Genomic DNA, 26175 nt, shown 5'->3' on the forward strand with positions numbered 1-26175 from the left:
CTTGTGCTAATAACATTAGCATGTTGTATTTGTGGGGAAAATGTGTCCAGATAAAGACAAGTGTTTGTCTGTGAATGCTGTGAGTTATAGTGAAGCTGATTTGTGTACTCGTGTTTGAAACTGTCTCTGTTAAGCCATGTTTAATGTGTGTTTAATGTGTGTTTAATGTGTGTTTTGAATCAACTAAACTTTACAGCACTTCACAGAAACCTCCGCCACACCCTAGTGTTTTGGAAGTGTAACTACAGAGTGACACAGACGCACACACTGGACCTTTAAACAGTGAACCAGGAGCTCATGTGTCTGTGCTCACTAAGTTTTAATATATTTTTTTTATTATTTTTATATGAAGATTATTGTTCAAAACTGAGCTTAAGTCTGAATAGGGAGGAGAGAGGGCAAGAGAAAGAGATTGTGTTGGCAGGGTAAGAAAATCTTATCACGCCAATAAATCTCTTTGAATTGAATTAATGTGTGTGTGTGTGTGTGTGTGTGTGTGTGTGTGTGTTTGGCTGGTGACTCCATATCTCCCACAATTCTGTTATTGTGCTGCTGCTGCAGAACCGTTCCTCTGAACTGTGTGGGTCCAGGCCAGCTGCTTCCCCTCATCCTGTTAGCTTCTGAGTAATTTAATTCAGCATTCACTGAAAATAATATTATTTTTTCTTATTAAAGGGCAATTTCCTCCAAATGACCCCGTGCTCATAAAACACCCATCAGTCCGAAAATGCTTGCTATAATGTGCACTTTGAGGGGGATATAAACACGTCAGCATTAAAACAGCTGGTTTACTGAGGTGAGTTTAATTTCAGCTGCAGCACGTCCCTGCCAGGGGTGGATTTAGCAATTTGTGGGCCCTGAATCGTGACCTTCACTCCATTCTTTCTACACATTTGCTGCAGATTTGGGCTGTTATGTGCATGCAGGGGCTTGATATGAGCACACAGTTGGTCTCTTTATTGTTTGGCTTAGACATCTTATCACAGTGGGCAGTATCAGCAGAGTCAAACACCGGGGTAGTTCCCTTCTCACAGTCTCTATTTATAGCCTGCTGCTCATTCAGCTATTTAAAAGGTTTTGTATATGACATTCAGAACATTAATATAACAGTAAACCACCATTTGCTGTGTTAAGATATCGGGTTGTAATGGTGTCCTGAGCAGAGAACGTCACATGTGTTGTAATCTGAGCTTCTTTGTATGTTGTGTTTGACAGTCTGGCCATGTGTGCATGTTATTGCATATGAGTCCTTGTGTGTGTGTCCCACTGGCTAGTTAATCGCCCCGCCCTGCATGACACTCATACAACAGTTACTGCTGATACTGGAGCGGTGTTGTAGCGAAAAGCACAGTTAACACTGTTCCCTCTGTCACCGCCATGTTGAGAGCCGTGTGACTCAGTCTCTGAATCATGAGCCCCTTTTACACTTCCTGTTTAAGGCCCGCGTGTCACACAGTTAAGGCTGGGACATAGTTACCACATTTAATTTCCTGTCACAGGAGCGCTGGGAGGTGAGCTAATCATCCCTCTACTGCTGACATCAGGTAGGACGACGCTGCTGAGTCTGGAGTGAACGTCTGTCAAATATCCAACTTAACACTAACTTCACTGTGTTGAGGCGGTTGTGGCTAGTTTAGCTGCAGTGTTTTGGACGTGATTGGAGTTGGGCATGTAGTCTATGTGGTCACAAAAAAATAAACTGCACAGGGTCGTCCAAATGGGGGTCAATGCGGACTCTTGAGGACATGGGTGGATGACGACATTTACGTAACGCAGACCAATTATTATTTTAGGGGTCAGAGTGGTCTTGCCTTTAAGATGGCAGCGCAAAACCAACATCTGCGTAAAAGGGAAAGTGGGCAGGACGGGACTGGTGTAACGTTTTGACGACATGTTGTGGATATGACTCACTGCTGGGAGATTAAAAAGCAGGTGATAGCAGTTAGCAGCTAGCTCAAGGAAGAATAGCAGCCAAAAATGTCAGGAAAATGGAAAAACATTGAGGTCGGGGAGCTTCTTATTCTGTCATATTGCTTTGGACTGTGGACTAAGTGTCCATTGAATGGACGAGTGCAACTGAAATTTTGTAACATGTAATAAAAAAACAAGAAACAAAAATGGGAAAATACAGTGACGGTAAATTATGTAGTGCCATGTTATGCCATTTTTATTGTTTAGAAAGTAAAGATATTTGGCAATAAATCTTTTTTCTGATAAATTATGATACTATTATTATATGAATTAGACTATTACTAAATGATGATATGTAATCTTTTTTTAAACTTTATTTTTTCAAGCCTGTTCTCATATATACACTTTATTTGCATTTTAGTTCACAATAAATTAAAGGGAAAAGGAAAATAAATCAAGAAAAATATAAACAACCAATAAATTAATATTTATATATAATGGGAAAAACAAAAAGATTTTTTTTTTATTTAATTTTTTATTTTTTATTTTTTTAGAAAACATTACATTCAGAGCCACCCAGCAGTAAATAAAGACAGTTAAGGGAAAAATAAATTTAAAAATATATAAAAGATATAAACAACTAATTAATTTGCAGTATAATAACAATAGAGAAAAAATGGATAAAAGAGAAAAACAAGAAAAAAATAAAGAATTTTAAAATATATAATTATATGTAAAGCCACCCAGCAGTATATAAAGTAATTTAAATTAGGCCCATATTTACCAGCTGCAACATTAAAGTCAAGTAGTGACACAAAAACATTATTTTGAAATTATTCTGCAAAGTGAGTACTTTTAGTTTAGGTATTTTAAGGACATTTTGATGCTTATAATTTTGTGTTTTTATTTATGTGAAATTATAAATGCATGACTTTCATTTACTGTGGTATCAGTGCTTTTACTTAATGGAAACATCTTAGTCCTTCAGTCACTCCTACTGCTTTAAACCAAGTGTAGAGTGTGTTTCTTTGATAACGTCTGTGTTCTATCTTTTGTGGGAATTTATAAACTGGCTAATTAAACTTGTGATAAATATAGTGGGGAGTCCAAAACTCCTATCACGCTGCTCCTCCCTCCGTGCCACTCCCACATTAACCATCAATAGCCGTGTAATTCTGCTCCCCCAGCTGCAGTGCGACCCTGCAGGGCTGCAGTGTTTAAATCGAAGCCTGCATCGTGCTCTCGCTGTCTGTCTGCGATTATGTGATACACCGAGGCTGCGTGTGATCCTCAGAGGGCATTCCTCTGCTCTTTGATCACAAAACACTCAGTGTTTTGTCTGTCAGGATGAAATACTGGGCCTCCCAGGGTGGGAGGGGGCAAACACACAGGATGCTGGGATGCACAAATACACACGAAATAATGTACGTCAGCATCTTGAATCCAAAAATACACCTGCAGACGGTAAAATCTCCACGAACGCGGCTGCTTTCATGCAGCTGGATCAGTTTCAGAGTTCCTGAGGCAACACGGAGCTCAGGTTGGATATTTAACACCTGTAACACCAAAACAAAGGACACACACACTCATCCTCACAGGTGTTACAGGACCTGGGCCCCACAGTACGCTGTGTGACTCCTGCTGTTTCTTGTCTCCTTAATTTGCCTGTGCTTAGCATTTCAAGGCGTGCGTTTGAGGTTTACACCTTCAGGCTTTGGCTTTGTACGTTATTAGTCTGAGTGTTCCCAGACCTCAGTCAGAGAGCTGATAAATCTTCCTAACATTACTTAATAGGGCCTTGATGGAACAAAGCACCCTTTGGCCATCATGAAGCATCCGTAGCAGACTGTAACTTGCATTTTTTTGCGGACTCTCTGGCCCTGTCAGCTCCAGCTGGCCCTTATCAGCAGCCGCTCGACTTGTTGAATGTGGTAGAATATGCTGTCTATAATTTAAGTTCAGATTTAAGGGAAAATTCCCGGTCCAGAAAACCCCAACTGGGTATCTGCAAAACTTACACTCCCCCCAAAGACTCACACTCACTGTTGGTTCCCACATTTAAAGCTGTTTTAAAACACACCCATCACTATCTCTGCTGCCTTTAAATTAGAGATCAAACACACACACCCACATCTGTTCACGTGCACAAACAGCACACCCACGCACTTACCTGCACAAGGTAACAGAATCTTTGCTGAGTGAGGTCATGGGAGCCTGAGGGTGAAACTGTTAACACCCCTCCCTCCCTCTGTCTCTCTCTGTCTCTGTCATTCTTGGTTTTCTAAATATGACACATTCCTCAGAGTTTGACCTTTCACCTGACCTCTCAGATCACATGACTCCTCACCCTCCACACCTATCCACCCACTACCCTCCTCACACCACAACAGGTTTGCTCAAACTTAAGCGGGATTTATACTTGTGCGGCAGACCCTATGCAGGTGGCCTAGTTTAGTTGATTCAAAACACACATTAAACACACATTAAACATAGCTTAATAGAGACTATTTCAAACACAAGTACACAAATCAGCTTCACTATAACTCGCAGCATTCACAGACAAACACTTGTCTTTATCTGGACACATTTTCCTCACAAATACAACATGCTAACGTTATTAGCACAAGCCTATGGCATTTTACATTGTATAAATTAGCCTAGCGATAACAGACTTTTCCTCTGCTCATATGAAGCCAGGATAAATCACACACAAGACTTAAAATGCTATTTTTGATGAGGCTTTATTGTCTTCACAATTTATTGTTTCTTATCTGTGAAATTAAAGTAAATGAAATCTTTGTTTCCACTGAGGGAAATGGTTTCAGATTACAGAAACAGACAGGAGGTCTGCGTTGCCGCGACGTGTAGTTACATTTCCGAGCCTATGGTGAAGGTATGCCACCATCAATAAGAAAACATCTTTACTAACTAATAACTGTTCATTTCGATCTCCAGTGAATTCATAGATAAATAAGGCTGAAAACATAACAAAAGAACTTCATGGATGCATTTTTGACGTAACATGAAGCTTTTAATTCATCTTTACACCTGGAGTTTGCTTTGATGTTGTTTTATCCCATTACTGTCTCATCACCCAAGATGAAGGTAGACGTCAGGTGGAGCAGAGGTCTGTTAGATCCTGCTCCTGCTTTGAAACTGGATTAATGTCTAACCAGACCTTCAGCTGCAGATACACACCTGGACTAGAAACAGACTTCACAGGAGACTCAGGCTTGTCCACGAAACTCATTAAGTACCATTAGGTGGTCATAATTTTATACATACAGTACAGAGGAACTAAATACAGTTCAACCACCAGGTAGCTTTCGTGTTACTGTCTACTGACAGTTCTACTCATGGCTTGCTCCTTTTAATTGTCATCATCCCTCACACTGGCTGCCAATCAGGGCTTTTGATGTGTCACACACTAATAATTCCTATGCGCAAACGGCAACAAATCGGTTCCCCATGTAGGTTTTTTAAATTGAATTCAATTAAATAATATTTTTAGATGGACACTCATACAGTCAATTAAAAGTTCACTCATAACTTTTTGTACAGGCCCAGTTGAATACTTTTTAGTAACCATTTTTAGGAACAATAGAGTATTAGGTATCTGGTAAAATTCTGAAATATACAAGATCAGAAGTGTTTCCAAGGAGCAAAAGCAAAACCAGTGCCTCATAGAGTAACAATAGGAGTACGATAGGTACAATGAGTCACTAAAAATGAACCAAAATGGTGGAAAAAGCAGACTGCGCTTGATCATTTTGACATTTAACCAACTAAATTCCTAATTTTCAAAGAAATAACTGAGTTTGCAGGGGGGCTGGACAATCCCAGTGTGAAGACGAACCTCAAGTCTGTGGGAGAATACCTAAAATAAGTCCGATATGCCTGTTTGCTCTAGGCTTTATGTGGGGAAACCTTCAGACCTGCCCCTGCCCCTGCTCAGGAATGTACGTAATGTATAACTGCAGATCGTCCATCTCACCAAAACCACCAGACCTCACTCCACTGCCACAACATCTGTCTCTCTCTATGTCTGTCTCACTCAGCATTTCACTGCTGTAACTCATAATCTAGCGTATGTCTCATTCATGCCTCACCACTCCTCACTCACATTACTTTTCTTTACTACAGTTGCTGTTCAACGAGAGCAAAGCATCTACAAAATGTCAACTTTATATGACATTTAAATCATTTATCGGCCCGATATTTATCGTGCATCCCTAGTGATAATATGTTAGTCATTTTTTTTATGTTAGCAGCCTTCTAATTAGTAAGTTTGACTGTCTAATAATAAGGTGTTTAGGGTCAGATTTTCTCACATTTTCGTGTCTTGTCAAGCAGATAATTTTGGTTTTATCTGCAGAAGTTTTGAGACATCAGTTTCTAAGATATCTGCTGCCACTCCTGATACAACAGAGGCAAACGGTGTATTTTATTTACCATTTAGTGGATAGCATTAGGTTCGTTCAGTCTCTAGATCTTTGGTTAGTCTGTAGTTTATAGATGATACTGTATATTATTTTCTTAAATCTAGACATCATGTTCATAAGCACATTTTAAAATACAATTTGCTTCATGTCTGGGCCCCTTTTCTCAAGCTTACGATAGCTTATCAGGGTGTCCCATTTCATGTCTCCATTATTTGTTATGAATTGTACATGTACGTTTCTTTATCTGCTTTTGTGAATAAATTTGTGTTTCTTATAAGTTTCTTAGGGCGCATTCACACCAGGATAGGCAATGCCGAAAAATTTCACACCTTCATTTGGTTCGGTTGACTTTCACACTGCACTTTTTAAAGCGGACCAAACCGCCTTGACAATGTCACGCAGTTACAACAGCTGCTCGTTTGGGGGCGGTATTGCCCGAAATGACCACGCTGCTCGTTTGGGGGCGGTATTGCCCGAAATGACCACTGAACAGGAAGAAAAAAAGCACGAGGAAGAAGAAAACCCAGCTCATCGATTGGCCAAGACCGAAAACGGAAATCCATTGTGGATAGCCACAAGCAGCTGAGATATATCGTCCTCTGGTCATATATCGTTAAAGCGCCTGCACCTCCTCACTACTCCACATTTGCCCGTGAGACATTTTCCAACTTTTTCTTTTTTTTTTTTACCTTTGCTTCTTGCAGTTCGCGCTGTTGATTTAGTTTTTTTCTACCCAAAATGCACTGCGCTCTACGTCACTTTCTCTCTTTGGTCCACTTGCTCTCTTTGGTTCACTTCCTCTCTTCGATTCACTTCCTCCCTTTGGTTCACTGGATAGTCCGTTTGCATTTCCCACTGTAAGCGAACCGCACCAGGGTTCACTTGCAAGTGATACCGCAAGTAATACCGCCCCCAAATAGGCAGCTACTGTAACTGCATGACGCTGTCCAGGTGGTTTGGTCCGCTTTAAAAACTGCAGTGTGAAAGGGAACCGAACCAAATGAAGGTGTGAAATTTTTCGGCATTGCCTATTTCCCACTGTAAGCGAACCGCACTAGGGTTCACTTGTAAGTGAACCGAGACCCCCGGTTTTTAAGCAGACCAGGGTTCGCTCATTTGGTTCACACGACACACCACTCCACCATCACTTAGTGTCTGTTGGAAAAGTTTTATTGGGTTTTTTTAGAATAAAAGAAACATGTAATCCTTTAATTTATCTGAAAATTAAAAAAAAATCACCACTCTCACTTTTCACTAGATGACATCATTATTCGCTGCTGCGCTTATTCAGCTTTTCTTATAACATGAATCATGAGAGTTAAACGTGGTGTTATTTTTCACCTAGCTTAAAATGTTTGACGGATAAAACGTGGTGTGTTGGAGAGAAAAGTTTTCATCTTGACGGCCTACAACCAGAGCGTAGATAGCAGATGCATGCTGGTGCCATGGGAAAGTTTTAATCTTTTAATCTTCCCTGCTGTTCACTTTGTGCCTCCATGTGAACGGCTGCAGAGTTACAGTAGAGTGTCTGCATGTTAGTTAGGAGCTGCCCGCACTGGAATGTCAGTAATGTTTAACCAGACTGGCTCCGGGCCAAAGTGACTGGACAGCAGATTAACACCAGTGACCACAGACCGTGAGTGTGTGAGTGTGCAGTGAGAGTGAGTGAATGTTACATGTTCCTTCCCAGTCAGCTCTATATGTATATATATGTTAACATGTGTAACACATAACTGGGATAACCCCAACAAACCCAAATATATCCAGGACACTTGAGCTCATGTTTATGTGCCTGTGAAATGGTTTGACAACTCTACGACTAACATTATGGATCACAATTACATGAATCAATTTGCAAATACGACCAAATAATTGATCGTGAACTGTGTTCTCAGAGTTGTTTTTGCACAATAATGACCGTTTTTAGAGCCTAAATATTCTGTTAAAGGCTTTTATAATCCTTATAATGTCAATTTCTCAGTAATATTTGCAGTTTCTGTGGAATTAGTGATGTCCACATTTAAAAATGTATTCACTAATTACTAATTATTTATTAATTTATTTATCTAATACATCTATCTATCTATCTATCTATCTATCTATCTATCTATCTATCTATCTATCCATCTTTCCATCTGCTCTCGTTAAACGTGGACCCCTATGACTTCAGTTCATTAAGAATTTTCTCTGGTTTTGGATTCTTCGTTCACCATGGAGGCATACAATCAAGACAAAGTTTTCTTAAAGAATTCAACATAACATGGGATGGGTAATTGATATACAAATGGTGATTATGCGGGGTGAAGTATTCCTTTAAGTGTGTATTTGTGTCTCTGCCCTCCTGTATCACACTGGACAGTTAAGTAACAATATGGTGGCTGCTTATCTGTGTGTTTTGGATGGATCTCTACAGTATTTTAAAAGACATGACGGTGGTTTGGCTGCCCCAGATGTGCCATATTTATTTTTGGTCCCTTTTTTAACCCTGCTGGTTTTAAATTAGAGCCTGTCTTTCTAAAAATCTCCCAGCTTGTCCACTGGTTGTTCCCAGTGCTGCTGCGTTTGTGTGGGTTAGGCTTGATTTAGTGCAGATGTACCGTAGATTTCACCCTGCAGCTGAACCTGATTTGCTGATGTTTTTTGGGCCCTTTATTTGTAGCTGGGTGGGCTATTATATGGACATATAATGTTGGAACTCTTTAACCTTGCATGTAGTAGGAAGCACAGTCCTGGAAATAGCTGAAAACAGAAGGTGGACCACTTACACTTTTAATTGTCTCTGTGCTCAGTAATAGCTTTCAGTTGTTGGCCCATGAAGGGGGGATATAAGAGACCTGCTGAAAACATGAGTAAAACTCTGATCCATTTTATGACCATATAAACTCAGCAGGTGGCCTCAGGTTGAACATACTGTGTTATAGGATTTCAGTATGTTTTTTATTTCTTATTTATGTTTTTATGATGCTGTATGACGGCAGCATGCGGGCGCTATAGGTGCATTTCTGCTGCAAGACATTTGGATCATATTAAACCTTATTAGAAAAACATTAAAAAAAAGCCTCTTGTACATCACTGAAAACTTAAAAAAAAGTTTAGTTTTTAAAAAAAAAGAAGCTTGAAATAAATAAAATGCTTTTGAATAATTCCTCTTTTTTTCTCATTCCTGTAAAAAGGTCACTAGATTGAGTGCGGTCAAAGCTAAAGTTGGGGATAGTTTAAAACTTGGCGGCCAGAGAATACCCGCAGCCAATCAGTTAACTTATGTGACGAAGAATCTCTTTCTGCCTGAGACACGTAAACACGCCTCCCAGCTGCAGAAAAATGTAATTTTGGCAGCAGGCCTTACTTGTGTTTTCTACATGAAGATGCACTTTAGCTTATTTCAACATGCTAAGAATGCTAACATACTAATATTTAGCGGGCATAATGTTGGCCATGTTCACGATCTTAGTGTAGCATGTTAGCATGCTAACATTAGCACCAAAAATAAAGTACAGCTGAGGCTGATGATGGGGATGTCATTTGGTTACGAACCAAAGTATTGGACAAATTATGTTTTTGACCTGATGATGGCACTAGATTACAAATCGGGGGGGGGGGGGGTCACTAAAGTGATCACAATTCCTCCTGAGGGGAACTTGAATATCTGTACCAAATGTCATGGCAACACAGACAGTAGTTGTTGAAATATTTCAGTCTGGACCAAAGTGGTGGACCACTTTTTAAGCCATGCAGGTAGCAAAGCTAAAACAAAAGAACTTCTAACATAGTTCCATACAGTGATTTGTATCACATCTTACGAATTAGCGCCCCACAAATGGCATTGTCATGTTACGTGCTTAAGTTATGTAGGTTTGGTTTAGAATAGTAAAGTAGTTTAGGTTTATGAAAGGAAACATGGTTGAGTGCCATCTCTAACGTAAAGTTACGTAGGTTAGGTTAAGAAAATGTAAGGTTACATAGGTCAGGTTTAGGCCATTTAAGTTGCGTAGGTTCAGTTTAGGAAGGTTAAGTTACGTAAGTAAAGTTAGGAAAAAGTAAAAATACGTAGGTTAGGTTTATGAAAAGACACATTTGGGCATTATCAGGTTATGCACTTAACGTAAAGTTTCATACCTAACATAAAGTTACATAGGTTAGGTTCAGAAAAAGTAAAGTTACGTGGTTAGGTTTAGAAAATGTAAGGTTACACAGGTTAGGTTTAGGAGAAATAAAGTCACATAGGTTAGGTTTAGGCAAGTAAATTTACGTGGGTTATGTTTAGAAAATGTAAAGTTACGTAGGTCAAGATGAGTGAAGTAAAGTTATGTAGGTTAGGTTTAGAAAAAGTAAAGTTACATAAGTTAGGTTTGGAAAAAGTAAAGTAACATAAGTTAGGTTAGGAAGTTAAGTTACGTAGGTTAGATCTAAGAAAAGTAAAGTTACGTAGGTTAGGTTTAGAAAAAGTGAAGTTGCGTAAGTTAGGTTAAGAAAAAGTAAATTTATGTAGGTTAGATCTGAGAAAAGTAAAGTTATGAAGGTTAGGTTTAGAAAAACTTAAGTTACGTAGGTTAGGTTTAGAAAAAGAAACTCAAAGTTCTCTTGGTTTTACGTGGGTCATGAACACTGGCCTCCTGGCGGAAAGTCCTGTGTTTGTTTGACCCACCTCAACCTGCCTTCTTATGAGGACTTTTGCTCTTTATATTATACTTCTTCCTTCTTTACTCCCGTCAGCACATTGATCCCGTGATCACAGCCTTCCTGATAACGCAGGTTATATATGAATTCTTGTGCATTACTTTTTGTAGGTAAACATATGAACAGTGCAGGAGAACATTGTGGAGTTTCAAGGGGAGAGTTCTTTGTGTTGTTTTATAATCTGCCTGCTCCACCCTGAGGAGCTCGATTTTTTTCAGGAGCTACTAAATTTGACATATTACTCAGTGTGTCTTGCTACAGAATTCTCATCTTCTTCTGCAAAAGGTTAACTGCACCAAAACCATGCCTTATGGTAAAACCAAACCGCACCTTTTGAGACTTCTCATTTGGGTTTGGCTGATTTTATCCTGAGCCTCCAATTGTCCACAGCACAAAAACATCCCAGATAAAGAGATTTATACCCTTGTTTTTTTCCCGCCATATTGTATTTACATAAATAACATCATCCAAATATTGTTTTAAGAATGTTATCTGTTGGTTTCTATCATTTTAGTTGGCATTGGGTGTAGCATGACTTGTTTCTTTTAGCCTGAGGCCCTCTTTTCAGGTTCATATAGTAAATTACAAGCGGAACAGACATTTGTAGAGCCTGAACTCAAAACTAACTGGCCATTACGAAGTACCCTCAGGGCTTCAGCTAATCCTCACAGAGTTATAACATTCAGAAAGAAAGGGGGAAAAAGATACTTAGGCTCTTTCTAGATGGGAGCGCTTTAGCTCTGTGCTCATTAAACATTCACTGCAGGTAAAGACCGGTAAAGAATGAAAATGTCACATTATATTCATCAGTTAAAATAAAAGAGATGCATGCAATCAAACATTACCTCCCACCAACAGACCACCAGCATTAAGACCTTCTGGAAACATTAAAGTGTCTGAAAAGGCAGCTGAATCCTGTTCCACCCAGTGAAAAGGGTGCGTACATTGGCCTTTGCAATTAAACACACACACACACACACACAAAATGCGTCAGTCCAGCAGTAGCTATTAAATGCCTTTGGTGTCTGTATTTTTAGTTTATTTGATGCAAGCAGTGGCAGGAGAGCATGTTGCACAGGAAAAAGCTCAGAAAGTTAGCGTTAGTCTGTTGCCTGCTGATCGAGGTAAGACATTTCACATTTTGTGAAGCTGACCTTTGACCTTTTATTTTTAGGAATGTGGGTAACTTATTGTTGGTGGTGTGTTTTTCAAGCTAAGCTTTGGATTTACTGAGGTTTCAGTGTGACCGGTGAGGAGAAAGAAACCTCTCATTTTGCCTCTGGGCACTTCAAATGTCAGGAAGAAGTTCAGACGGGTAAAAAAAACCTGCGAGCATCAGTCTGCTCTCTGTCTTTTAGCATCAATGGAAACATGCTGGGATCCAGATAAACTAGGTAATTGTATCATTCAAAGGTAAAAGTTGGACCTTGGAGCTTTCAGTTGTATCACACAGTCTTTTGTTTGTTGATGACATGCCAGCAATCATGGACTGATCTTAATCCATCTCCATGATCACTGAGCAAACTCCATCTGCTCATAAAGACTGTGTTACACTGTTTAAATGTGCTGTGCTGGGATTGTTTTTCCAAACTTGTACTTCCAAGTTAAAGAATAGACTTTAATTCTTTGTTCTGGTCTTTTTCCATTTGGTATTGTGTGTTTTTTCTACTGTTTATGAAACAACACAATAGAAGTGGGCTTGTAATGAAGGAGCTACTGTTATTTACAGGCTGGAAAGTGACCCAGTTTTTTTTATTATTACTGAGCTCTTTAAAACCTGGATCAGCATCAGTTTTCTTGAGCTGCATTCAGACACCTTTCACAAGCATTCTAAAAAGTTTGAAACCTGAGCACATTTGTTGGATTTCTTTTGGAAAATATAGGAAAAAGGAAAAAATCTTGGCAAGCAACTGCAAGAAATTAGTGAAAGGTGGCAAGAAAATGACCTGAAAATGAGTTAAAAACAAAAAAAAGGAGAGAGAATCATTAGAATTATTTAAAAACAGAGGGAAAAATCAACTAAACTTAATTTATGATCATTGTAATTATATATGTTTTTTTTTATTATCAATCTATCCATTTTCATCCACTTATCCGGGGCACGGATAAGTGTGTTCTGGGTCTGCCCCGGGGCCTCCTACCAGTGGGACGTGCCCAGAACACCTCTAACAGGAGGTGTCCAGGAGGCATCCTGATCAGATGCCCGAACCACCTCAACTGACCCCTCTTGACATGAAGTAGCAGCGGCTCTACTCCGAGCACCCTCCGGATGTCTGAGCTCCTCACCCTATCTCTAAGGCTGAGCCCAGACACCCCACAGAGGAAACTCATTTCGGCTGCTTGTATCCGCAATCTCATTCTCTCAGTCACAACCCAGAGCTCATGACCATAGGTGAGGGTTGGGACATAGATGGACCAGTAAATCAAAAGTTTCACCTTGGCCCATATTTAATATTATCTTACAGAAAAAATATTTATCACTATCAGCCCTCTTTTTCAGGTCATTTCCTTTTTTTCTTACTTTGTTTTATGAATATGAATTTTGAGGTCATTTCTTGTTCAGTTGCTCATTGCCTTCTTTCTGTGCTTAACGGAAAAGTAAAGGTTTACAAAAAAAGAGAAGAACAATTACGGTTGAGAAAACAGGTACAAAATGTTTGCACACTGGAAAAAAGAACAGGAGCATAAATATATAGTTTGATAAATATTCAAGACAATTAGAACAATAAAAAAAATTCCACGTTAGTGGTTTTTATGTTGTTGTTTTGTAGTGTTTCTGTGCCAGTCGCCATTATTTATTTAATCCACAATTTTTGATCATTTTCCATATAAACCACTCAAATCTGCCATCACAGCGCTGATTGGCTGTCGGGCTGCATTGGGCGTGGCGTCATAAGGTGTCATACAGCTGATTGGTTAGCTGCTCGTAGTGGGCGGGGCTTTACTGTAGCCTCGCTGTCAGGAGCCGCTGGTAAATTAGACCATACATTCAACAGTGTAACGGGAGAAGACGTCGCTTTACCGGAGTTTTTCGAGGGATTTTCTAAGTTATCTCTTATAAAATTGCGAGTTATTTAAAGCTGGTGGACCACCTTCATTGTTACAAGTGACAGTTGCGTGTTTGTTTCTAAAATGGAAACGTTTAAATGAGTTTCGGGCCATGCCGGTGGAGTAAAGGGAGTGTGACGGGAGAAGAGGAAGGAGGATTGGGACACCGTTGAGAGGATTTTCAAAGAGGAAACCATCCCATACTGAGCAAACACCCGCTAATGCGAACACAAACACACCCGAGTCCCGCTAATTAGCTTGTTTGGAGTTCGTTTCAAGCTAACAACTGTTAAGTTTTGGGGGTTTTGATGCGGTCGAGTTTGAGTCGAGGGGGTTTCTCTGCAAATGACGTGGAATAGCACGATGAGCAGTGGTTACAGTAGTCTGGAGGAGGACTCCGAAGAGTACTTTTTCACAGCCAGGACCTCTTTCTTCAAAAAACCCTCTGGAAAAATCACAGAAAGCAAGGTAAATATCACATACTGCCAGCTGCCTTCTCAAAATAACCTCCCTGTGAGCTGTTGATGAATTGTAGACAGGTAGACCAACTTTAGAAGTCTGGATCTCACTCAGAGAGGGGCGTCGCTCAGAACCTCATTCAACAATCTGTCAAATCAATATTCTTCAGTTTACTAGCAAACGCGTGTATGTAAAATAAATCAACTAAAGCCTATTTCCAATTACTTAGTAGCCATACTTGAATTCGGCATACATCCAGTATTAAAGAAACGCACCCATTTAGGTTTAATGATAACTTTTAGAGTTGGTTCACCTGTTGTGTGCTGCAACAGAATGCACTGTGGAGGGAGGTTTAAAATTTGTGTTTTTTCTAATGAAGCTCGCTGTGCCGGTTTTTGCAGAGAATGTGGACTTTTTATTTTACCTTTGATATTGGCGTGTCTGTCAATTGTTTGGCGAGTCTTGGAGCAGTTGTTGGATTATTTGCATAACAACCAGTCTGTGGCTTAATCCCCTTTTGACAGTTGTCAGGTTTAGCCTACATTGCATTTCACTAAGTGTCAAATTTCCCCCCTGTTGCAGATTGTTGTATCAGTTATGGAGGTCTTACATTTAAATTTTAAAGCGGTTGCATATTAAAGCATGCTAAATATAGGACAAAATCAACAACGAAATGTCTTAAAATACAGAAGTAGGAGGCTTTGATCAGCAGGCCAGTGGTAATTACCTCCAGGGACTCACGTGAGTCCATCACAGCTCCAACCTTGTGACCTAGTTTGGCCTCTATCCAGAGTTTAAACAACCCCAAATAAAAATTGTGCATTCCAGCCTGGATTTAAATTTGTTTATGAAGTCTTTCCTTGCCTGCAGACTTAGAGAATTAGATCTAGACTGGGTTAAAGCCAAACACATTCAGCTTTATCATGTCTGGAACTCGAAAAATTAGGTCACTCTTCAGGTCTTTGACTAAATACTGGCCTGCTGCAGTCTTAAGTGGCCCTCAGTCACACTGATCCTCTTGTACATGCACTCATACACTTGCTCACAGTATCTCAGACAGACTTGCAAACACAGCTGGTTTGTTCCACACTTTCCAAACTCAGCATACTGTAACAGAATCGAGCTATTCTTCTTCTCTGCCCACTTGATGTGTGTGTGTGACATAGATTTCATGCAGATTCTGCAGCAATGCATGACCCTTCACTTTTCCATAACAGACCCTTACACAGGTCCTCATTCCTCATGGCAGTGTGTGTTTGTGTGTGTGGAGTGGATGCACAATGTGTCCCATACAGTGCTGCAAGAGAGGTTGTGACCTGTGGTGTTTTAAACTGTGGCTCTGGACCTGAAATGGGACCCTGGCTCCTGTATGGTGGTTTCCCACATGCCAACAGTAATTACAACTAGGGAAGAGACATGTCCTTTGGGAAAAATGTGTGGGACTGCTGTATGAAATTACTGGTTTTCTATCGGGAAAAATACAAGGTTATTGTGAGAGTGGATGTGTATTTATGTTTACCACTGACTTGTACTTATACTACAGTAACGGATTATATAAGATACTGGAGTTGGCTCGGGCTCGGAAATTCTGAGAATGTGGTGACTGTAGTAAAGTTGGCAGTAGAAATGAAACTGAAATTGTTGTGTCAGCGAATACCAGTAAACCCACTGTGACTTGGGGTCATTTAAAGATGTCTGAGATGGCAGAAAACACACTTTCAAACAAGATGTAAACATTTTGAAGTAAATCTAAGTTATGCACATTGCAGTCAACTACAAGATTTAACTAAATGGATGCAACATTATGCTGAGATTAGGATTACAAGTAATGATGATTTCCATTATCTGTTGATTATTTGTTTAGTCTATATAGTCACAAAAAAGTAAGTTTAGAAACTTTAGAAATCTGTTTTGTCTTACTGACAGTCCAGCAACTCGTCCCCAGGTGGTGTCACACCCCTTAGCGTGTGTATTAGACGCACTGGGCTTTCAACTCACCCATCTGCAGCAATACTTGAAGCTCAGACAAAAATACTCTATAACAATAAGATACCCCATTGCACAGCTGCGCCAATGGTACGAAATGGTACACACTTTCTGTCACCGAAGTGGGTGTGGTCATCTCTTCCCCGCATCCCCTTGACACCTCGTTTGGAAGTGTAGTAAAAGTCGTGTGGATGGATGAAATCAGATTCTAAACAATACACTATAAACAGTACAGATTTATTGTTTGTTCCTTATTTTGACGCTCATTTTTATCTGTTAGCTTAATGTCTGACATCAACTGAGTGTAAGATCACGTCAGTTCAGATCTCGCCAGAGTATGTTGCTAAAACAGCGACATGTCTTGAACAAACTTAATTTTTTTTCCTGATTCCTGTGTCTGAAAAAATGCCATATCCGTGTCCGAATGTCTTGAAGGTTTGGAGCTTGAGTCCAATATTTACTTAAGTGATGAGGTGAAGGGAATGGTCATAATCTGTACTCACATTAACTTAGTCCAGACTCAGGACTGCCGCTAGTCTCCTAAAGAGGCGTGGCAGTGGCAAAACCCACGTATAACAGATACAGGAAATTAATCTAAAGTGGAGCGTCTTGGTTTATCAACAGTCTCTGACTCAGAGCAACTGACATAATATAAAAAGTGAGAAAGTCCACATAGGGCGGGAAGGAGGGGAGGTAGATGGGTCAAACAGCACGGGACTTTTACCCATGAGACGCCAGTTCATGTCCTGTGTGAAACCAAAAGTCAGTGTTTTTTTTTAATGTGACACTAAGTAATTTACGTATGGTCACCGCGCACTGATGCCAGTCACGTAATATATTTATGTCCTGTTATATATGTCATAACAAACATATCTATTTCAACCCAAAACATATTTGTTTTTCTGAGCAATCCAAGAAGTTTTGTTGCCTAAACCTAACTCCGACAGTGTGTTTCAGCCGCGTGTCGCAGAGTTACGCTAAAGGGTGTCCTGTGTATCGATATCAGATGCCAAAGAGTGTGACGAAGCGTCAGTATTTGACGACCTGGGAATGAGAACAAGTTGAAAACCCACAGATATCCAATTTGTACTGATATAAAACAGAGACAAGCAGAGACATCTTCATATTTGAGAAGCTGGAGCAGTTTCGCTTGATAATTATTGATTTTAGTATCGATGAAGGAGTTGCACTAGTATTTGAGAAGTTTGCTGACCAGCGCACATCACAGTAACTAAAGCTGTAGCCCAACCAATACTGGATGTTGAAGTTCAGCTACAAACGTCTCATTGTACAATCACTGTACTGTACGTGCTAAACTTGTTTTTTGTTTAGAGTAAACTTTGTCTCTACGGTGTAACACCACACGGCAACATTTAAATCACGTTGACATTATATTGACTAGAAAAAAGGACGACTGGATGTGATTGCAGTCGGACTACAGTGACGGTGTCTCCCAAGAGAGAGAAGACAGTTTTAATGAAGGTACCAGGCTGCAGACTGTACTGTATCAGGAAGTGAAGTTTAATAAGCTCAAGTGTAAACAGAGAGACGGAGGACAAACAGAGGGAGACACAAAGGCAGACGGACAGACGGACGGGTGATAAACTGATTCTGGATGGTCAAACAGGGAAATTAGATGTACCAGTCTGGCCAGAAGAGGATTTATCTCTATATCCCACACGCGCACACACACACACACACACACACACACACACACACACACACACGCAGTCTTTCAGTGGTGACTGAAGCAGGGTTCATACCCATTCCCTACCAACACACACACACACACACATTCTTGCCCCCGCTCGCCCACTCCTCCACCTTCTCAATGTGTGAATGGTGTTTCTGTCGGGAAATGTCACGCTGACCAGTGGGTCTGTGTGTCCCATGAAAAAAGGGTAATCCCACCCAAGCCCCAGGACGCACACACACACACACACACACACACACACACGTTGCCAGGCTAAAGCAGCTCATCTTCAATTCAAATCATCCTCGCAGACTGTCGGCTTACTGTGGTCATATTCATCATCTTTCAGGCGTGGTGTTTGGAGCTGCTGACACTGTAAACATCCTCTGAATCAGTCTTATTTTCAACAGCAACAATCAAATGTATTGATAAGTATCTTAATTTATAGTTCAAGCTGTGCAACTCCAACAAAAAAATGTATTATGTTGATAATGTTCTCATGAGAACTGAGGCAGCTCCAACAAGGTCATATAGAAATTATGTTTATCCAGTGACCCCACAAAAAGAACAACTCTGCACTAAACGCTATTCTAATGAGCGGCTGAATGAAATCCATATGTCTTGGTTTTACAGCAGTACCACCAACAGTCCCAGCTGCAGTGTGTGTTGGCCGTGCACAGTTGTGGCTTTCTGTGCGTCACACAGCACCACGGTACAGAACATTTAATGTAGTTTGCTCTGACAGTGCTGGTGTTGTGTGCCTGTGTAATGGATGGACGTCAGCAGTTGGTTCTTCGCTTACCAGTGTCAGCTGATCATGAATAAGTTAATATGTAGTAGTGTAGGATGTCTGGAGCCGACCATTCTTGAAAACCAGGGATACACTAAGAAATGTTACACATATTGATATCAGGTGGAGAAGTATGGACTTTATCAGTTCTTATTCCCAGTTTGCATTTGTGAATTTTACTTATTTTAAGGATTATGTTGAGTATTTGTGAGTTTTTCGCATATTTAATCTTTATTTAACCAGGAAGTCCCATTGAGATTTGAAATCCCTTTTTCAAGAGAGACCAAGCTGAGGTAGCAGCCAATGAAAACACATTTAAAATGCAACCAACATTCAATACAAAACTCCACAATAAAACAACAACTACTCAAACATAGTGGCCTCTCAAGAAGAGCAAGCACATTTCTATGTATGTCCTTAAATTCGTCAATGGATATAAGTGTTTCTAATTTTAGATTACCCTTGCTGCACATGGCCTCTTCTGTCCCTCTTACTTTTTGTAACTCTTTCCGTCATCACAGTGCTGTTTAGCGTTGCTACGGGAGCAAATAAATGCTGGGAAACAATTGCTCGTGTTGTCCCTTGTCATGCCCTACCAACCTCCGTTACACATGCATCAATAGACCTGCATAGTATTCACAATATGGTAGTACGGAGCTAGTGCTCAAAGGTGAGCAAAATGTAATTGCTGTGCAAAAACAGGTTGATGCAGGGAAGGAGTTTATTTATTATTAATTTCCTGTAGTCTGAGAATTCTGTGTCGTTGATTGAGGTGATCGTAGCAGGTGTAACGCAAGTAAAATACAGTTAAATCACAAAACATCCAACAACATGGAAACATAGTTAACATCTTTAAAGATTTTGTTGGGGGCTTTATTTGATAGGACAGTAGTAGCTGAACATGCATGCATGTATCGAAAAATGTCTTAAAATGTTGAAAAATGTCGGTCTGTCTCTCCCAAACCCCAAAATTATGTCATCTAATGTCTTGTTTCGATCTCACCACCGTCATGGGAGAGTGTGTAAAGCTGTCAATATTTGAACGTAAGAAGCTGCAATAAGAGTATTTTGGGTACTTTTATAGTACTTTTCTATGAAAAAAACTCAAACCGATTAGTCGACTACTAAAATAGTCACCGATTACTTTCGACTAATCGTTGCAGCCCTAGTTGGAATCAAGCTTGCAGCAGCTACAGGAAGGACATAGCCTTTGTACCTGGGGCGCCTGATCTACTAGGTGACGTACTCGGCACCCTGTTTTTCTTTATTTCACCTTTTTCCTAAAAGGAAACTCAAAATACCTCCTCATATGTGGGAAAAAATGCTGTTTGGCAGCCTAAATCTTTTGTAAATCTTTTCTCGTTCTAAATTGTGTTGTAAATGTTTTTATTTATTTTCTGTGAGTGTCCATCACGTAAAGCTGGCATTGAATGCCTTGTAATTATCATAGTCTTGTTTGCAATGTTTTTTTATCATATAGTTTCTGATTTAAAACATAATTTTGTTTATTTTTTACAGAATGTTTGTGTAAGGTTATGTATGTTTAGTCATTTAACATTTGAGAAGTTTGGCTTCTTTTAAAATGAAATTAAGGATTTTATTTAAAATGAATTTCTTCATATTCCCAAGTTAGTGTTGTCAAAAAAATTGATTTATTGATTCGTAATGATTCTGAATATTCAAAACATTTTAACCGGGAGCGAAATCACTTTTCTTGTGCTGCTTTCAGACGCCTTTAGCAAGTATTTACACCTTTAAATTCTGAGCAGATTGGTGCGATTTCTTTCAGAAACATAGAGTAAAAAAGCAATCCGCAACTTGGTAAGGAATGTCCTACAAATGGTGAAAAAAATAATAGATTTTAGAAAATTATTTAAAAAAAGAGGGGAAAAAAAGACAAAATCAAGGGAAAAAATATATTTGTAATTATCATTTTAAAATTATGTTACAGAATTATTAGATTTTTTTTTTTTTTAAATGGATTTTTAAATTAATATTAATTTAATTTCATTTTTTTAAATTTAATTTTCTTGTTTTTAATTTTGTCTCAATAATTTCTTGCTAATTTTGGGATCATTTCTTCTTTCATTGCTCACTGCCCTCTTCCCATGTTTTTAAAAGAAATCAAGCCAATTTTCTCTGGCTTTAAAGGGTTAAATACCCAAATTTTGCCCAAATATCGACAGTTTCAATACGACACCAGCTGTGCTCCCTTGCTCTCTTTTATTGTAAATGTTTACTGTTGTCATTCTGCTCTTCTCTACTACTAACCAAGAAAAGAAAAGTTATCACCGTCATATTATAGTCTCGTAATATTTATCTTTTCATAATTTTTCGTAATTGTATGCCCTCAATGTCAATATTCCCTGTGATATTGATTTAATACCGATATTTTTAAAGTTATAATAATATTAATACACTTTATATATGAGGTGCTTTTCAGAACAAAGTTACAAAGTGCTTTACGTGGTTGATCCTGCATTTAAAACAATGTAGAATTCAAGCAAATGAAATGAGGCATTTTAATAAAAATACAAAGAACAAAAAATAAAGATAAAATACCATCATTAATATTGTTGGAAATGCCAATATCATGACAACACTACTCAAGTTTACGAACCTCAGTCCAAATTCTCATTTGCATAGAATATTCAATACACCATTTTAAAAAAAGATTAGATTAGAACCTTCAGTTTGAGGGTATTTGAGCTCTGAGATGAACGTTATCATGAAGCATTAACCCTGTCACTCTGTCTGCGCTTTCCATTAACAGGGTGCATCAGTCAAACCACTTATAAATGGTGGATTCCTCACATTTAAACCAGCTTATATGATTTCAGTCACAGTATTACACCACAGCATTAATGTTGCCTGTGTCAATCTGGAAAAGGAAGTGGTATTTCCTCGTACAGTAAACTGTGCTGTTCCAGTTTAAAAAGAAATGACACCAGCGTTCCCAGTGAAACAAATAAGGCGCAGGCTGTGTTTACCTTTTAAAGAAAGCCAGCTGATATCATAGTGCACGGTAATAATGGGAGGTTGTTTGTCTGCTGACCGCTCACTCACTCCCAGAGCTGATACATTTATGGTGCAATATCTCGTACCTGACCGCGCCCTGCAGTCCTCTCCAGATGTGTTTTCCATTATGTCATCTGTTTGTTTTTGGACACATTGAGTCTTTTCTTTTCACCCAGTTCGACCAGTTTTGCGTCTTGATAAGTTTTTATTTTAAATGGGAACTTCTCTGTAATCCCCGCACAGAGTAAAGTGAGGTCATTCTCTACTGTTGAGCTAAGATTTCAAGTTCCTTATCTCCCGCCGTGGGAAAAGTACCTTATGATTTTTATCTTCAAGGGCAACTGATAGACTGACTGACTGCCACGGTGGTGGACTGATTCAGATCTTATCGCTACCTCTGTTTCTTTCCCTCTCTTTTTCTCTCACACTCAGTAAACTTCTGTAAGGTATCAGCAACCAGTTTGTTTGAGCAAACTTATGCAGACGTCGTACGTTGTTTTACCTGTAAATTGAAACTGTTTGTTGTACACCATTTCAGCTTTCAAAGTGTTTGTTGTTTCTTTTTCATCTGCTGTTGCACAAGATTTTTAGCTTGTGAACCCAAAGAAACTATGTCTACTTTTGATCCAAGGCCAAGGGAAGACTGTCGATATTAATTTAAGAAAATAGGACATTTCTTGGACATAAATGTTGTGATCAACATACCTATTGTATGTACTTACGTCTAAGTTACTCAAACTAGTTGGTAGATTGAAGAATAGTTGTTAAATGAAGCTGCTGATCCTTAAATTTGATCAAATTACGCCAGATATGACAAGTATTTTTTGGTCAGGATGGAAGAGCCACTAAAAAAGTTTTCCTGCAGTGGACGAACAGTTGGCGTTGTTAAATCCTCTGCTGTCTTGCCCATCCACATGAACACGTGAATCCAAATTCGTCCTTTCTCACATTCCCCCTCTCTAGATTTCCTTCCTGGGTCTGTTCAGCCTCACCCCCTGTTCTACTTCCTCACCCCTCCATTCCCCTCGCTCCTCCCTGCATCCTGGTTCCACCTCCATTGTTATGTCACCTCGTGGCTTTTCTCAGCTCTCCATCCTGTTCTCTCAGCACCAACAAGGCCACCCAGGACTTGTTGTTGTTTAGTAACTATGGCCACACTGAGCCATACATCCTGATTTGAGGCATGGATTTAATCTGACTTGTCTTCTTGTCCAACATCTTCTTAATTCAGTTAGTTAGAATCGTTCTTGTTTCTGTAACTGAACTCTTTCTGAATATAACAGGCTAATTGTTGTTTTAAATAGTAATGGCCCTTTTATGGTTTTTATGTGTCCAGTTAAACCATTTTTTTTCTTAAGCTTTTATGAAATAAAACCACAAATATTAGATCATGTCCACATTTGACCACTTAAATTACTTTGACCCAGTTTGTCTCTTCAGGAAGTTTAGCAGAGGTCATGTTATGTTATGACACATCCACAACTCTGATCATGACACATATTGTGTCATGATCAGAGTTGTAGAAAACAACCTAAACATAAAATCTACCTTATAAAATCAGCTAAGCTACTCAACAGTCTCTACAGATATCTCCTGGAGTAAAAGTATCGTTGCTTAGGAGTCACCAAGGCTGCAACTAACGATTCATTCCATTTTATTGTCGAGGAATCTGGCGCTTATCATAATCACTTGGTCCATAAAATGTCAAAAAAAGTTCTCTTGATTCCAAAGTGTAATCTACATCTATCTTGTTTCATCTGTCCAACAGTCGAAAACCCAGAAATATTCAGTTTAAAACAGCAGACTGAGGAAACCGAAAAATACTCACATTGGAGTGATTAGAACCAGAGAATTTTGGCCCGAGATTTACTTTTCCATGTTTCTTACGTCCTGATTTCCAGTGGTTATTTTTGAGTTTCTTGTAAAAATCACCGCCCTGGACCTTCTTGCGATTCTGAGATAGCGTCAGGTCGAGAAGTCTTTTTTTTTTTTTTAACGCTAGCCAGTGTGCAATGCAGTGAACTTCTGGGGTCTTATTTGTCCCTAGGTATCAGATCCAGATTGGAACATGTTCTCACCACAAACAAACCACACCAGTTTGTTTGTCACCGGACTGAGACCACCTCTTCAAGAAGGTCTGGGTCCAGTTGTTTTGGTGCACAACTGAGTGTGATTGCTGTGTTCACACCTGACCAAACGAACCGCACTTGGGGGGCAAACGAACTTGAGTTTGATTGAACCGAACCAAACAGGGCAGGTGTGACGGCATCAACCTCCTTCCTTTCAGTTTGTCACGTCTTTCTTCTACTGCCACCACATCTGTTCTTGAAACCTGACCCTGACTGAAACGGTGTCACACTCCTTGCACCACAGTTTCCACACCTGTAGCTTTTGATGATAGAGTTATAATTTAGCAAACAGCAGGCACCAGTTTTATCTTGGCAGCAGCCTTCTGTCTGATACTGTGTCTACAAGCCTGCAAGTTTTAGTCGGCCGTCCTTGGCCGTCTTTGACCCTCACTAAAGACTATTAGGCCACATCCACTGATGCAGATTAAACTCACGATCCACTGAGTATCTCAACTCTTTTAAAAGCTGTAACTTAAGTCTCAGACATCTCCTTATTTTCCTTAAACAGTACTAAATGTTGGTGGGTACAGTAACACGAAGCAGCAGTGGCGCCCAGTCCATCTGTTTATTGAAAACAATCAGAGCAAAAGAGGATTTCACAAGAGTCCGTCTTTAGTCTGTGATTATAGCTTCCTCCTTAAGAGGCCGCAGGTTGGCTGTCTGGTGGATCGAGCATCATGTGACCATGTTGGTGTGTCTTCATGTGAATTGCAGTTGTGTTTAAAGTTCTCTCAGTCAACCTTTACACTGTTTAGACTCACAACACTGCCATGCCAACCATAAACACAGGAGTTCGTGCTGGAGAGCTCTCGTCTTTCTCTTCATGCTTGGATGTGGTGTCCATGAGGGCCTGACATGAAACTCGATCAACCAGTTGCTGAAAGTTGTGTTTAGAAAAAAAAATGTGTTTAGATTTGATTCAAGCAGAACATTAACTCTGCAGCTTCAGCCTCCTACAATGTTTTTTCCTGCAAAAACAAATTTAGCGAATGTGTTTCCAGTTTTATTCTTATTTTAGAAAACTATCCCTGCAGTGTATTGTGGAAACATTTCACTCAGAAACAATGGTGTCAGCTTGTAGGTGAACTTCGCCTCAACCCGCCCAGAAAATCATCATCGGTTTGACTCTCATTTTCATATTTTGTGTCTAAAAGCTGATTCAGGAATCTAATTAACATTTAATTTGCATAGTTTGCTACAGCGGTTTTCAATGTGAGTTTTGCATCCCAGTTACAACATGAGAGGGTGTAGTGAAGCCTGGATATAGAAATTTTAGTACAAATTTCTGAATGGATTGTGAGTTTATATTCTGTTTGAGTGGATTTGAACAAAACTTTAAGAGATTCATGCTGTACTCATACTCTAACGCCATGCTAGTAGTTGACAATGTCAGGCAATTCACCATTTTGATCCAGACTGAAATATCTTACCACTATGGGATAGATTTGCCATGAAACTGGGGCAGACATTTTATGTTTCCCAGAGGACAACTCCCTCTGATTTTGGAGATCACCTGACTATTTCCTCGGGCGCCACCATGACATTTAAAAAAAAAAGTGTGATTACTTTACGGTAGATATTAGATTTGATCTAAAAACCTCAAAACAAAAGAATTAATGTCAGGCGTCAAACAAAAATATACTTCATTACTTTGCAAATACGATATCAGTAAATCTTGAGCCAACACAGTTGTGTGTGTGTGTGTGTGTGTGTGTGTGTGTGTGTGTGTGTGTGTGTTTGTTAAGAGAGCCATTACAGTGTGGTGTTTTTGAAGTCCAGTCTCTGTTGCCTGTCTGCAGGTTACATAAAGCTTTTTATGAGACTCTTTCTGGCTTTCCTCCTCTCTCCTGCGTTCTGCTTTTCCAAAGGAAACATAAGTGGAATTGTTCTTAACTGCACAGCCCTCGCTATCTCTTCAAACAGAACCGGAGTGCTTTTATGCCTGGAAACACACTCAAGCACGCACACACACACACACACACACACACATTACAGCCATGGACTGTGTTGTATAATAAGATA

The 26175-nt window shown here is 39.5% G+C and overlaps 1 protein-coding gene across 2 annotated transcripts in view; it reads left to right on the top strand.

The window, feature by feature from the left end:
* rassf3 (Ras association domain family member 3) overlaps positions 1-26175 on the top strand; it is a 103323-nt gene that overhangs the window by 40194 nt on the left and 36954 nt on the right. The window contains exon 1 of one of the 2 annotated variants that reach the window (XM_050036360.1): positions 14008-14546. The exons of the other annotated variant lie outside the window; for it this stretch is intronic. Coding sequence (XP_049892317.1) covers positions 14424-14546 — 123 coding nt within the window. The 5' untranslated portion in view covers positions 14008-14423. Of the gene's footprint in view, positions 1-14007; positions 14547-26175 lie in introns of those variants that run through there. 2 annotated transcript variants of the gene reach the window in all.

The sequence above is a fragment of the Epinephelus moara genome, chromosome 23 (genome assembly GCF_006386435.1).
Source record: "Epinephelus moara isolate mb chromosome 23, YSFRI_EMoa_1.0, whole genome shotgun sequence".
Taxonomy (NCBI): Eukaryota; Metazoa; Chordata; class Actinopteri; order Perciformes; family Serranidae; genus Epinephelus; species Epinephelus moara.